At 32.9% G+C, this 13013-nt stretch overlaps 2 protein-coding genes across 2 annotated transcripts; both read left to right on the forward strand.

Annotated features, from left to right (window-relative positions):
- Nucleotides 1-81: 81 nt before the first annotated feature.
- Nucleotides 82-3880, forward strand: LOC117689193 (uncharacterized). Its single transcript, XM_066087246.1, has 3 exons — nt 82-862; nt 1301-1453; nt 2508-3880. The coding sequence occupies exons 1-3, from the start codon at nt 488-490 to the stop codon at nt 2550-2552; spliced, it is 573 nt and encodes a 190-aa protein (XP_065943318.1). The 5' UTR covers nt 82-487; the 3' UTR covers nt 2553-3880.
- Nucleotides 3881-5131: 1251 nt separating this feature from the next.
- LOC105329930 (uncharacterized) lies at nt 5132-12812 on the forward strand. Its single transcript, XM_066087245.1, has 6 exons — nt 5132-5253; nt 5376-5471; nt 11197-11451; nt 11568-11786; nt 11896-12135; nt 12247-12812. Exons 2-6 carry the CDS (start codon nt 5399-5401, stop codon nt 12549-12551), a joined length of 1092 nt encoding a protein of 363 aa, XP_065943317.1. The 5' UTR covers nt 5132-5253; nt 5376-5398; the 3' UTR covers nt 12552-12812.
- Nucleotides 12813-13013: the final 201 nt, after the last annotated feature.

The raw sequence follows: 13013 nt of genomic DNA on the forward strand, positions 1-13013 counted from the left end.
ATCCAAAAGAACTTCATTACATATGGTGACAGCGGTGGGATAAGCTCTTACCATAACTTCTTTTTGCATACATGGAAGTACCACAGGAATCGGCAGGGTTCGCTCCATTCGAGTTGATGTATGGACGGCACGTCAGAGGACCACTTGCTATTATGAGAGAGAGTATCGATGGCGAATACGAGGAAAACCGTCGGTTGCAACCATCAGTTTTCAGCTATATCATCGAGACACGGAAGAAGTTAGCAGAGATGGCTGATCTAGTGTCGGAAAAGGGGCAGGACAGCAAAACAGATTAGAAGAGGTATTACGACCGAAACGCAAGAAACAGAACATTTGAAGTTGGGATTAAATTCTGGTCTTGTTACCGACAAGCACAAAGAGACTCTTAGCACAATGGAATGGACCCTTTCCCGGAGTTGAGAAAGTTAGTCCCGTCGACTATAAAGTGCGGCATGATAACGGAGTTACCAAAGTGTATCATGTGAACATGCTTAAACGATGGTTCGAGCGAAATGAAGAGCCAGATGAGCGAGTCATTGCAGCTGTCTGCATTGCGGACCATTTGGAGGAGGACAATGAAGGAATAGGCAATCAACTGATGGAGCCCAGAGACACTTACAGAGATGTCAAAATAGCCGAGACGTTGTCGATTGAGCAGAGAAGGGAACTTGAGGAATATCTGAAGGAATACAGTGCTGTATTGACCAATGTTCCTGGCAGGACTTCAGTTTTGAAACACAGTGTAATCACTACAAGTGACATACCAGTACGTCAAAAACCCTACCAAATTCCACACGCTTTACGATATGAAGTGAAAAAGGAGTTGATGGCAATGGTAGAAGCTGGAACAGTGGAACCTTCAGTAAGTCCCTATGCGTCACCTGTAGTGATCATTACAAAAAAAGATAAAACAATTAGATTCTGCATAGATTACCGTAAGTTGAATCAGGTAACACAATTTGACCCTGAACCAAATGCTCAGATAGAATATATTATTGATAGACTTGGAGAGTAAGCAAAGTATTTGAGTAAAGTAGACCTTACAAAAGTTATTGGCAAATCAGTTTAGATGATGATGCCAAAGTGAAAAGCGCGTTCGTGACTCCATTTGGTCATTACCAATTTACGGTAAAGCCGTTTGGAATGATGAACTCCGCTGCAACATTCTATAGGTTGGTAAGAATTGTTTTAGCTGAACATACCGCTTTTTCAGATTCCTTTATTGATGATATCATTATCTTTAGTGACTGTTGGGGAAAGTCACATTAGACACATACAAGTAGTGTTAAGTTCATTACAGAAAGCTGGTTTGACGGTCAACCCAAAGAAATGTGAGTTTGGTGCATATCAGATGGAATTCTTAGGGCACTTGGTAGGAAATAGTCAAGTTCAACCAACAGCAGAGAAAATTCAAGCTATCTTGAATATTCCCGTTCCAGCCAAGAAGAAAGAGGTAAGGTCTTTCTTAGGGTCTATTATTTTTTACAGGAAGTTCATTCCTAATTCCTCGACTAAGTCAGCTCCATTATCAGATTTGAGTAGAAAGAATCAACCAAATCATGTAAAATGGACAGTTGAACATGACCAAGCTTTTAAGCAGCTTAAACAGGATCTGGTAAGTGCTCCGGTATTATGGAAGCCTGATTTCAATGCAGAATTTATTTTGCAGACTGATGCAAGCGATAGGGGTTTAGGCGTTGTACTTTTACAGGAGAAGGAAGCAGAAAGTCATCCCATTGTCTTTCTTAGCAAGAAGTTACTGCCAAGAGAACAACATTTTGCTACAGTAGAAAAAGAATGCTATGCCATAGTGTGGGCTATCAAACGATTAAGTAAGTATCTGTATGGCAGATAATTTGTTATAGAGTCTGACCATCGGGCACTACAATGGTTGAAGACGATGAGGTCAGAAAATCCGAGACTTCTACGGTGAAGCCTTGTTCTGCAAGAGTATATATTTATTGTGAGGCACATTGCAGGGAAGGAGAACAGGATGGCTGATTATCTCTCTAGACCATCTTAGTTTACTTCCAACTTCATGATGATTTTTTTTTCAAAATGTTGACAATTTTGTAAAGAAATGGGGGCGTTTGTGATGAAGTTGAATTAAGTTAATTTCAGTTTTGTATTTTTTTGTTTTTTTAAATAGTTGTAATTTTGGACCAAGTTGTGTTCCATATTTGTCAATCGAGAGTGTTCGGTATAAGGGCTATTTTTAGTATAACCGGTTTGGTGAGTTAGAGCCGTGGCTGCTTGTCAAGTGTGCGGCCACGTTGTTGAATTCGTCATCCAGTTTGTTAATTTTGGCGAATTCCAGAGGTTAGTCTGGTAGACTGGTAGCCATAAATTACTGTAAATCTGTTTGGGCATTTGCTTTTATCCAGCCGGTAAGTTTTTGTACATATTTTGTCAGTTTCATGGTATATTTACGAGGGTGTGGTCTTTGTTATTTTTCTTGTATAAATGAGTATGTCTATAGGTTTTAGAATAGGTAATTATTGTTTCAGTGCATGGATAGTTATATCAGTGGTGAAACGTCAGTGAAGGCTTAGCGTAGCATATGTGGGGCAGGACTAGGACCGAGAACTATTTACGGAGCAGCGCGTGACGCAAGTGGGACGCACAGGAGCTCGTGTTTGACAAACGTCTATGGTTAGGAGGCCCTGTGTGGATAGTTCTCCAGTGAGAGACCTTCGAGTCCGGGACTGGAGACAGGATATTTTGTTTATGTGTTTTGTGTGCTATGGAGGCCCAGTGTTGACTACTACAATTTCTGCTTTGAACATCAATAATTGTTCTCCAACATTGTTATACATGTACATGTTTCATCAATGTTTGCATTATATATCTAAAATTAACTTTAAACAACTTTGTCCATTTTGAATTTGAAAATATAAACCTTCTAATTCAATTTGATTTAAGAGCTATAATAAAGTTTTCAAAATCTATCATTTTTAATCCGGCATTCTTATATCCTTGAATAAGAGTGCTTCTCTAAATTTTGTCTAGTTTTTCGTTCCAAATAAATTTAAAAAGTTTTCTTTCAAAACTTCTAATAAATTCTAATGTTGGGCTCGGTAGAGTTAAGATTAAATGATTAATTTTTAGGACTAATAGTGTTTTAATAACTGTTAATAACTGTTTCGTTATCGGTGTAAGATTTCTAGAATTCCATCTGGATAAGAGTTTATCAATGGTTTCCATTACTGGTATATAATTTATATCTATCATCTCTCCCAGTTTTACTGAAAAACTTATACCCAAAAGATTAAACCTTGTGTGAAATTCAGTAAATTTCCATCTAGAATGATGATACACTTCTTTTGAGAATTTTTTTACATCCTGTAACTTATACCCTGGTAGATTGAATTTCTCATTAATGTTAGTGTCACATTTATTTAAACCAAAAAAAAAAATCGGATTTTTTTTCTTACTGGCTGGTTTTTGAACAGTCGATTTCAAAGATGAGGTAAAATATATTGGATAAACGAAATATTTTGCGCACGTTCCTAAAGCACAAACTAAAGGCAAAGCCCATGACTTTGTAAGAAAACAAGTGCGCATATTCTTTCCTACTGTAATCTTAAAAATAGTTCTTGATTTTTTGAAAATCATACAGTTATCTTATCAAAGTTGAACTTCTCGAGACTAGCTCTGAGAAGTTGTTTTATTCAAGGTTCATTTTTTTAAAATTCTATATGCAAATTAAAGAAAGCAACCAAATAAAAAAACACGAAGAAGTAATTTCATTTGGATTGCCCTTTAGGCAATTCCGATAATATCGAAACAATGTTAAATAATTAAACAGTCTAGAGTTATTCTCTTTTAAATTCATACATTGAAGGTAAGCATATCGTGACACCTGTATGACTGTGGAACAAGAGACAGTAAATTATATATATATATATATATATATATATATATATATATATATATTTATATATATATATATATATATATATATATATATATATATATATATATATATATATATATATATATATATATATATATATAATCGCAACTCTGACATATCTCTACTAAAATCTTCTATCATTTTTTTCCGAATGAAACGCAATTATTTGCATTATATAGAGATGTTATTTAAAAATAACTGATGAATAACATTTCAAAGTGTTTCGTAGACTTTCTGTGCATTACTGTGAAATATCTGAAAAGTTTGAAATGTTTGCTATTTGCTATGGTATTTTCTTCGTATTTCATGATATATTTTGCTGAATAGCTAATTATTGTCATATCCCCAAAAAGCAGTAAAAGTGTGATCAGATATATCATGAATATTACTCTTTTAGAAAAAGAGTAGCTAAATGTCAAAATTTACGGTTCCACTACTGGGAATTCTAAAAATAAAATATCGAACAAATAAAGGTTGTTCTAAAACTTCTTTGAAATAATATAAAAAAGAACATGAACTATCACTCAACTTGCAATTACTGTTATATATATATAAATATGAAACACTTGGCAGAATTTACTTCAAGGTTTAGCTTATATCATCCTTTGTATGAAAAAAAGTACTAACCCTAGCCCTTTTTTTTTAAAATCCTGTATAAATCTAGATTTTAATATGCGTAGCGCAGAGTTTTAAGGAGAAAGGAAAAATCAGCCTGTGAGAAAAATAAGTTAAATTGATTTAATGAGCACAAGTCGCAATGACCTATTTTCAAAAGCTTAGGATTTTACCTAACAATCGTTTTATTATTCAAAATAGCGGGTGTAAAACTTAACCAGTTCTGCGTTCCCACGCCAACAGTTTTGGTTTCAGTTCTGTCGTTTTCATTTAAATCAGCTCAAAACGAAAGTTGAGCAATAACTAGTTCTTAGAAGTAAATGACATTGATTTTTAAAAAATCACTTTTTTTTCCAATTTTTTTTTCCAATTTCTTTTCCGAAATCAAAAACGTCGAAAAATGGTAAGGCCACAAAAATTCAAGTTCTTTTTCGGACATTTATTGAAAAACGGGTGATTATCAGTATTAATTTGTAGGCGAAATTTTCAGTTCAGACCGTGGACAATAAGTTTAGGCCGACGCTTTTGATTTTCTCTTTATTGGATGTAAAGTAATAATATTTTGAATAAAGATAACCGAGCAAAAAATAAAACAAAATTAAATTGGTGTGGCCTAAGAATTAAAAAAAAATCGTCCTTATTTAGTTAGTTGCGTGATGCACTTATCATCATAAAGGACGGGGATTTCATTTTGTAGTGTTGTGTGTACTTTGCTTCATAAGGTAATTGACCCATTTCAATTTTCTTGAATAAAGGATACAATTAAGTCATTCTACATTGATGTATATTTTGTGTTTTAAAAAAATTATCCATTATGTGACGTAGCCTTTAACTTTCATTATAGATTTTGCAGCATATCTTTGCAAGATGCAGGTTTTTCAAGTATTTCAAGGCTTTTTATTACTCAATGTTGCATTGATAACCATACCATCCACGGCCGGTAAGTAACATTTACATTTACAATTACATTAAAGCAATATCAACTGTATTTTTTAGAAATTTATTTTGCTACAAAAACCTGCTAATAGGATAAGTCTGCCTGTAACTTAAACTTTTATGATAAATAAGATTTGAAAAAATCATTCATATTTGTCAGGAGAAAGATTTCACTTATTAGGAATATATAGCAGATCAAATATTTTACAGGACGACAATAATTCAATTTTGCTCCAAATAAGGCTTCTTAATGGCTTTTCCCACAAAAACAGAGCTAACAGAAATTTTAAAACCATGATATTTTTTGTCATTTTAGTAGAAAATAACATTTACTTAAAAAAAAATCAACATGAAAATTGCAGGTCATATTGCTTTCAATTAAACTACATTTGTATTTATATGTAATTAATCTATTCATGGAATTTGTTACAAAAGTTGTAAAGTTTGTATATTTGAGTTGCTGAAATGAAATACACCCGAGAAATAAAACCTTCTAATCTACAAAATGTTACACGCCGATGGTCTCTGCCCCTTTCGATCATTGTGACGTTACAGCAAATTTACATCAACTTTTGTTGTACGACATTATCCTTTTTCCAACATCGCACTTGCGATAACGTGTAGGAAAAAAATGATTTTTTAAGTGAAGTGTGTTGTGCATATTTAACCAATTCCATCGAAATATAGATGGTCTTTTTAGTTTTTGAAATCATATAGAACGTAGCGTTTAAGACCGTTCATATCTAATCAAATGAAAGGGATTATTTTAGTTGTATTTATAAAACATATTACTGCGTGCATTTAACATGCTATAGTAAATAGTCAAATTTGTCAACAATTCAGCTTGCCTCTGGCTGTTGATCACATGCTCGACTAAATTCATACTGTGCATACAACAATAACGGGTCACTTTCGGGACAATCGTTATACTTATGCATATACACATGTACTTAAACTGTTTTTTCTAAAACAGGAAGAAACTTGTAAAAATGAAAATGTATTTAACACTAGAAACAAATCAAACACGTATCTGATAAAGCATGGTAAAAGAAACCCCTCCCCCGGAAAACAATGTTTTCCTCGAATTATACTCTATCCTAGATCATCGCAAGAACTATCTATATACAACCTGCCCTTCATGATTAAAGAAACCCAGCTTTGTACATTTCGACCTACAGTTTTCATCAGTTTAAATAAAAAATTGGTTAATAGTCATGATAAAATTTGTTATTCCCTGTATGCTGTAAACAATTACCTTCGCTACCTACATTTGATTAATGACTGCGCTTGCAAAACATTTTGCACGTGCAATAATTTTTAAAAGAACTATGTTTCAAAGTAGCATGCATTCAACTTCATAGCATCTTCGCTAGAAACAAGTTTATGGTCCAAGTGGACGGAAAATCTTTGGCTAGCGAAGATGATAGAATAGATGTACTTCATTATTTTTATTTCCTTTTCCCAGCTCTTTGTCAGTACTACAAACATTGTGTTTATAGACTTAAAAGTCTTCAACAGTGTACTATGAATGATAAAAACAAAATATATGCGATATACTTATGACGATAAAGCATGACATATAATTTGTTTTAAGTCAGGGAAATTTTTTTAAGTCCTTGTTCAACAACGTTGTGTCAAGTCAGTACCTGAATAAAAAATCTCTGCAAATATTGTTCCCGTATAGATTATCTTATTTATCAATGTCGCAAACCACGGTCAATGTGTACGATCCTCTCGCGGAATGCCTCCTCTCATAGATCACTTTGTATGCGCACCATAGCCTAAGACAATTGTGCAACAAGACAAAAAAAACTGTTGGATTTCTTTCGCGTCAAATTTTTATAAATTATGATTTAATCTTTTTTAAATATATTTACGGTGGGCCTGCTGTGACCCGCCATTTGCGGCTTTGTATCAACCTCTAATGATAAAACGCCGCTTAATGATGCAAATATCATTAAGCGTCGCAATTGCAACCCCTAATGCTGTACATGTAAATTTTTGCATTAACAGTTGACAACATCAACCGCTAATGATAAATCGCCGCTTAATGATGCAATTTTATCATTAAACGTTGCAAATGCACAGCATTCTAAACGCTTAATGAAACAAGCCAAAAGCTTCATGGTCAGTCCCTTATGATGCAAACTGTTTTATCATTAATCGTTTCAATTCCAGTTTTAATGATATAATAAAATACCAGTATGTAGAACTCTGGCCATTTTTTATGATATCAAGAAAAGAAAGACAAGGATTGATGGCAGGAAAATAGACAAACAGAAAGAAGAGTGTACAGTTTCTTAAAATATTCGCCCCAAAATTCAAAAGTTGGTTTAATCTCATTAAAATATTACAGTATATATACTATCGAGAATACATGTGTAAATAAAGTACCAAGTTATACACTTTTCTAACAATAATTATGACTTTGATATTTTGGCATATTTTAAAAATGAAGTCAAAGGTGATGAAAAATGGCGCATGTTCTTGCTGTTTTTTGAAGAGGAAAATGTGTCTGCAGCCGTCGCCCACAACGAAATTAACGTTTTAATGTGATATCACATAATAAAGTTATAATGTGATTTTCATCGTGGACGACAGCTGCGGACACAGTTTTTAATAAAAGAAAAAACAAACCCACCGAATTATTAACGAGGCTGAGTGCAAATCGAGTACGCACGCTTTCACGCAGCGTTTCATTTGTATTGGGACGTCACCTTTTTGCTTGGTTGACGCCATGACTTGATAGTTTCAACTGCAGATATTCTGCGAAATTTGTTGAAAATCGCTAGTTTGATGCGTAAAATTTATAATATATTGAGGAATCAACATAAATGTCTCGAAGCATATTAAGCTATATCTGGGCTCGGGTCATAAACGTGAAGAGGATTTAGCAAGCCTAGCCCTCTGTCACGTTTTCTTAACCCGCCTAGATATATAGCTTAATTCATACATTTCAAGACATGTATTTTATTTTAATGACCCTTAATATGTGATGTTATATACTTAAATATGTCTGGATAATTTAATAACACTATAAAGATCACCATTTCCTCCTTTATCAAATAAAAAATAGCCATTATCTGACAAATCTGGGAAATTGGGCATACAAAAAACAACTTTGATAAGTCCCCTGGAACAAACCAGGAGGTAAAGGGGTTTTTTATTTGACCATTTGATGCCTTTTAGCAGTAACTGTAATATGTAGGACAGAAAAAGAAATCCCTAGGGCAGAAGGTTTAAAAAAATGTAAAAAATGTGCAAAAAAAGATACATTTCAAGCAAAAACAAACATTGTGGTAAAGATCTTTTTTTGTCATCTTAAACTAATAATTATATCAATAGAAATTCATGTAAAAAATTTCATTCAAAAATTTAGGGCAGAACAAATTAGGTCCGGCGTCGTTTATTGGTATCCTCTGCTCAGTTTTAAGAAAATTACGAAGAAATGTACTGTCTTTGACGTCACAATTACCCTTGTGAAAAAAAGTTTAATCTGAAAATGCTGTATATATTCTTAGTTTATGGGCATTTTTGTGTAAATAAATGCTACTGTACATTTGAATTTTCTGTGAAAAAAAAATCGCTTCAAACAGGGTAAAATATATTAACAGAAACTGTACCTAGTTCTTTACGAAAACTTTTAACTTCTGTTTTTTTAAGTAATCTGTGTTATGAAAATATTAAAATATCAAATTTATTTGCAAGTGTAATTGTATGACACAAAATTGTATTTATACAATACATCATTTTATCATAACATATCATGCAAAACAATGTCATTTCATGCGTAATGTAACATAATTACGCAATACAATATCAAATTATCATACGATATCATATTATATGATACAATATGATATTTTATGACATAAACGTATGATTTTTGATCCATATCATACATATCATAAAATATTGTATCTTAAATACATTACTTTATCATATTTTATAATAGTGTGCAATATCATATTTTATGATACTTTATCGTATCACATGATACACTTCAATTCCATTTTTTAAATTTCGTATCATATGATTAATTTCAAAATCATATCATATTCACCAATATCGTGTTATACAATACATTAGGGGTGTTATTTTTCTTCTTAAGAGCCACTCATTCAAATTCAATTAAAAAGGGAACTAGATGGTGCAACTCATTGATTACTCAATATTTTTTTTTCTTTTAATAAATTGACTTTAAAGGCGTATTTAGTAACATATCGATAAAAATAGCAATATACTTAGAGTCAGTTAGAATGTTGGCTTCCATATATCATGAGCCAAAAAAACTTTGAAAAACTAATACAGTACTTCAAAATTACCGTTTTAGACTCTTAAATTCATCAAAATGCGACATCCAAAAATTTCTCAATATTTTTTTAATTGCTAGGGTGTGCATTATAATAAACATAGATTTCATGATCTCTTTCTTACCATTTAATGGGGATACTGTGAGAAGCAGTAAACATACCCTCTTTTTGGAATTTTTAAAATGTTTCTCTGTTACGAGCAAATAAAATATTTAGATTCCTGCAGGCATTCTAAACATTATCGAAGATCTTCTTAAGCTTCTAAAAAAATATTGTGAATATTATGTGAAATAATTGCAAAACTGGTACAAAAGGAGACCAATAATCTAAATTCAGTTAAAGGATAACTGCACTTAAGGACATTAAAAAATTGCGACAAAACTAAATGTTAAACCTGGGCATATTTCTTTTAAATGTAGAAATCGCCAAAGTCCTAACTGCAATTTTTTGTAATTAAATCAAAATAGTTCATATTTATAAAGAACGAAGTTGTTTTCATAGGTAGGGATCATTACATTTTCTTGTATCTCCATAGGATAATGAGGACGCCCACATTTTTACTGACTTAATACATAGTCGGCGAATGTTTTTCTATTGTTCTCCTTTAAGTGTAATTGTATATTAATACATAAGCTTATGTTTAGAGGAGATCAATAGACAAACATGCGCTTATTGTTAAACAGACAAAACACTGTTTCTTCTTGCGTTTGCGTTCTCTGTTGTAAATGGTGTATTTCGACCTATTGACCTTTTGAATATTATAATTCACCACGTGATTTCTAGCCCCAGGTAACTTAGTGAATGCAAGACACCAATCGCGTGATGTTTAAGGTACATGTAGAACGCATTCTGCTGGGCGGTCTATGCTTATTTCAAATTATTCCAATCGAGTGATATTTACTTTATTTCTTAAAGATATCTTTGTAAGATTAACAGTTCTGTGCGCCATTGATTGATTAACTTGTTAAATCTTTTTCGAACACGTAAATTGTTGACATCAGTTATTGCTTTACGATCATCAATGGCTACTTGTGCTGGTGGATATTATGGGTTTTTTTCTCGAGAAAAAATAAGTCTCTTATATATATATAGAGAGAGAGAGAGAGAGAGAGAGAGAGAGAGAGAGAGAGAGAGAGAGAGGATGTTCAATTAAAGTACCGCTTTTCTAACCTTAGACTACTCATTACGATACTCAATAAAATACATGGAATATACAAAAACCCAATAACACAATCAAGCATCCTAGTATTTAATTGATTGACAATATTGTATCCATCACAAATAATTCACGTCTGGATAATACTGAAACAACAAATAAAATATTTTTTGGTTAAGTATTCAATTTTAAAACGCAAAGCAGTAAGATTTTGAAGGATTTTTTAATACTTTAGAACTATTTTTTGTCTTCCTCTCAAGGTTTCAAATGCTCAAAATGTGCAGACATTAGAAGTGTTCAAATAAACAATACAAACTCGGGTCTCGTTTTCACTGTTGGATCCTTGAAGTTGCCACCAAGATCCTCGCTATGCGAGACATCAACTAACGGAGAAGACGTAACGGGAGTGTCCATTGTCGATTGTCCCCAAAAATCATTAGGAGGTTCCCGTGATAACAGATGTGTTCATTACAATGGGGCGCTCGATATTTCAGTAAAGGTGAATCAAGGAGAAGGTAATGTTTTAAAAATTATTGAATGATATTCTCGCAAATATAATCTTTTCCAAAATTAATGAAGTGTTGAGAAATAGCCTTTGTAAAAAAATATGATTGATTTAATATTTTTTCAGTCAACGTTCGCTACGAGGGAACATTCAGGGATTGCCTTCTCGAATATATCAGTGCAAGTAGCTCCTGTGCGAATCAAATGTATACTCTTCCAGAAGATAGCAAACTACGTGCTGAAGCTTTATCAACCTCACCACACGATTTGACTCCATATTCCGTTACCGTTGATTTCAGTGGTGAAAAATGTGTCTCAGATGCCAACGGTAATTTCCCTTCCGAAGGTAAGTTAAGACTGCATACTAATTGTTAAAATGTACTGAGTTTTGTGATTGTCAAATTCAAAGTTGATTTTAGACCATATTAGAACTATTCTTAAAAAAATCTCTTCAGGTCTTAAATGTGCACAATGCGCAGATATAAGAAATGCACAAATTTTGAAAAATACAGTCCCGGATTTCACGTTGGATATTGGATCCTTAATTTTGCCATCAAACCGACAATGCGAGTCTGCCCAGGGTGTCTCAGTTGTTAAATGCCCGCAAAATTCCCCAAATGGATCCCTTGTTAATAGATGTGTTCATTACAGTGGAACGCTCGACCTGACAATTAAAGTCGGCACATCAGGAGAGGGTAAATTTCAATACATATATGAAAAGTATTCGCACCTATAACATTTATAAAAATGAATATCTTTACAGAAAATCGCACTAATGAAATATTTCATTTATCATTTTTGTACAGTCAAAGTCCGCTATGAAGGAACATATCGAGATTGTCTTCTGGAAAATATATTTGCTAGTGGCTCCTGTGCGGACCAGGTCACTGTTCTTCCATACGATAGCAAACTACGTGCTGCAGCGATATCAACTTCACCGTATGATTTGAGTACATATTCCGTCACCGTCGAATTCAACGGGAGAAAATGTGTCTCGGATAACCAAGGAATTTTCCTAGCTGTAAATAAATCCCCTTTGATCGTCGCAATGACCGGTTGTAATATGTTTGTCATTGTTGCTTCGTACATCATCAGTAAAGTGTATTCGTAATATTCTGCTTTCATTGAATAGTTAAAATGCTCTTTTAATTTATTATACGAAAACGATATTTTTTTTACGAAGTTTTTACCTAAGTATGATACGAAATATATTAATTTCTTTGAGAATTTGTACATCACATACCTGTGGTCGATTTTGAAAATTTGATAGATAAATTTTTAAAATTGCTAAATTTTCTCTTGTGTGGCAAGATGTGATTTTTTCCCTAATAATTCATAGGAAGAAGTGAAGAAATAAGAAGATAGTTTGTCTTGTCCTCAAGAAAAATAATGCTTAGTTATGCAAAATATATAATTCATGCGTGAATGAAATATTCCTTCAAACACGTTTTTCTCGTATCTTATGTCTTCCAAAGTCTTTCTTCTTTTTTACGTATTCGTGAGGGTTTAGAAAATAACTTGTGAAAAAAACCCACTAAAATCAGTTTTTCTCTTTTATTAAATGGTCAATTTA

This window comes from Magallana gigas, chromosome 6 (assembly GCF_963853765.1).
Source record: "Magallana gigas chromosome 6, xbMagGiga1.1, whole genome shotgun sequence".
Lineage (NCBI taxonomy): Eukaryota > Metazoa > Mollusca > Bivalvia > Ostreida > Ostreidae > Magallana > Magallana gigas.

Bases quoted from the DNA above. Each gene is read 5' to 3' on its own strand.
- LOC117689193 (XM_066087246.1), top strand. From the start codon at position 488: ATGCTTAAACGATGGTTCGAGCGAAATGAAGAGCCAGATGAGCGAGTC. The intron at 863-1,300 runs GTAAGTCCCTAT...AGTTCATTACAG, and splicing joins CTGGAACAGTGGAACCTTCA to AAAGCTGGTTTGACGGTCAA. The intron at 1,454-2,507 runs GTAAGGTCTTTC...TTATTGTTTCAG, and splicing joins TTCCAGCCAAGAAGAAAGAG to TGCATGGATAGTTATATCAG.
- LOC105329930 (XM_066087245.1), top strand. From the start codon at position 5,399: ATGCAGGTTTTTCAAGTATTTCAAGGCTTTTTATTACTCAATGTTGCA. The intron at 11,452-11,567 runs GTAATGTTTTAA...ATATTTTTTCAG, and splicing joins AAAGGTGAATCAAGGAGAAG to TCAACGTTCGCTACGAGGGA. The intron at 11,787-11,895 runs GTAAGTTAAGAC...AAATCTCTTCAG, and splicing joins CGGTAATTTCCCTTCCGAAG to GTCTTAAATGTGCACAATGC.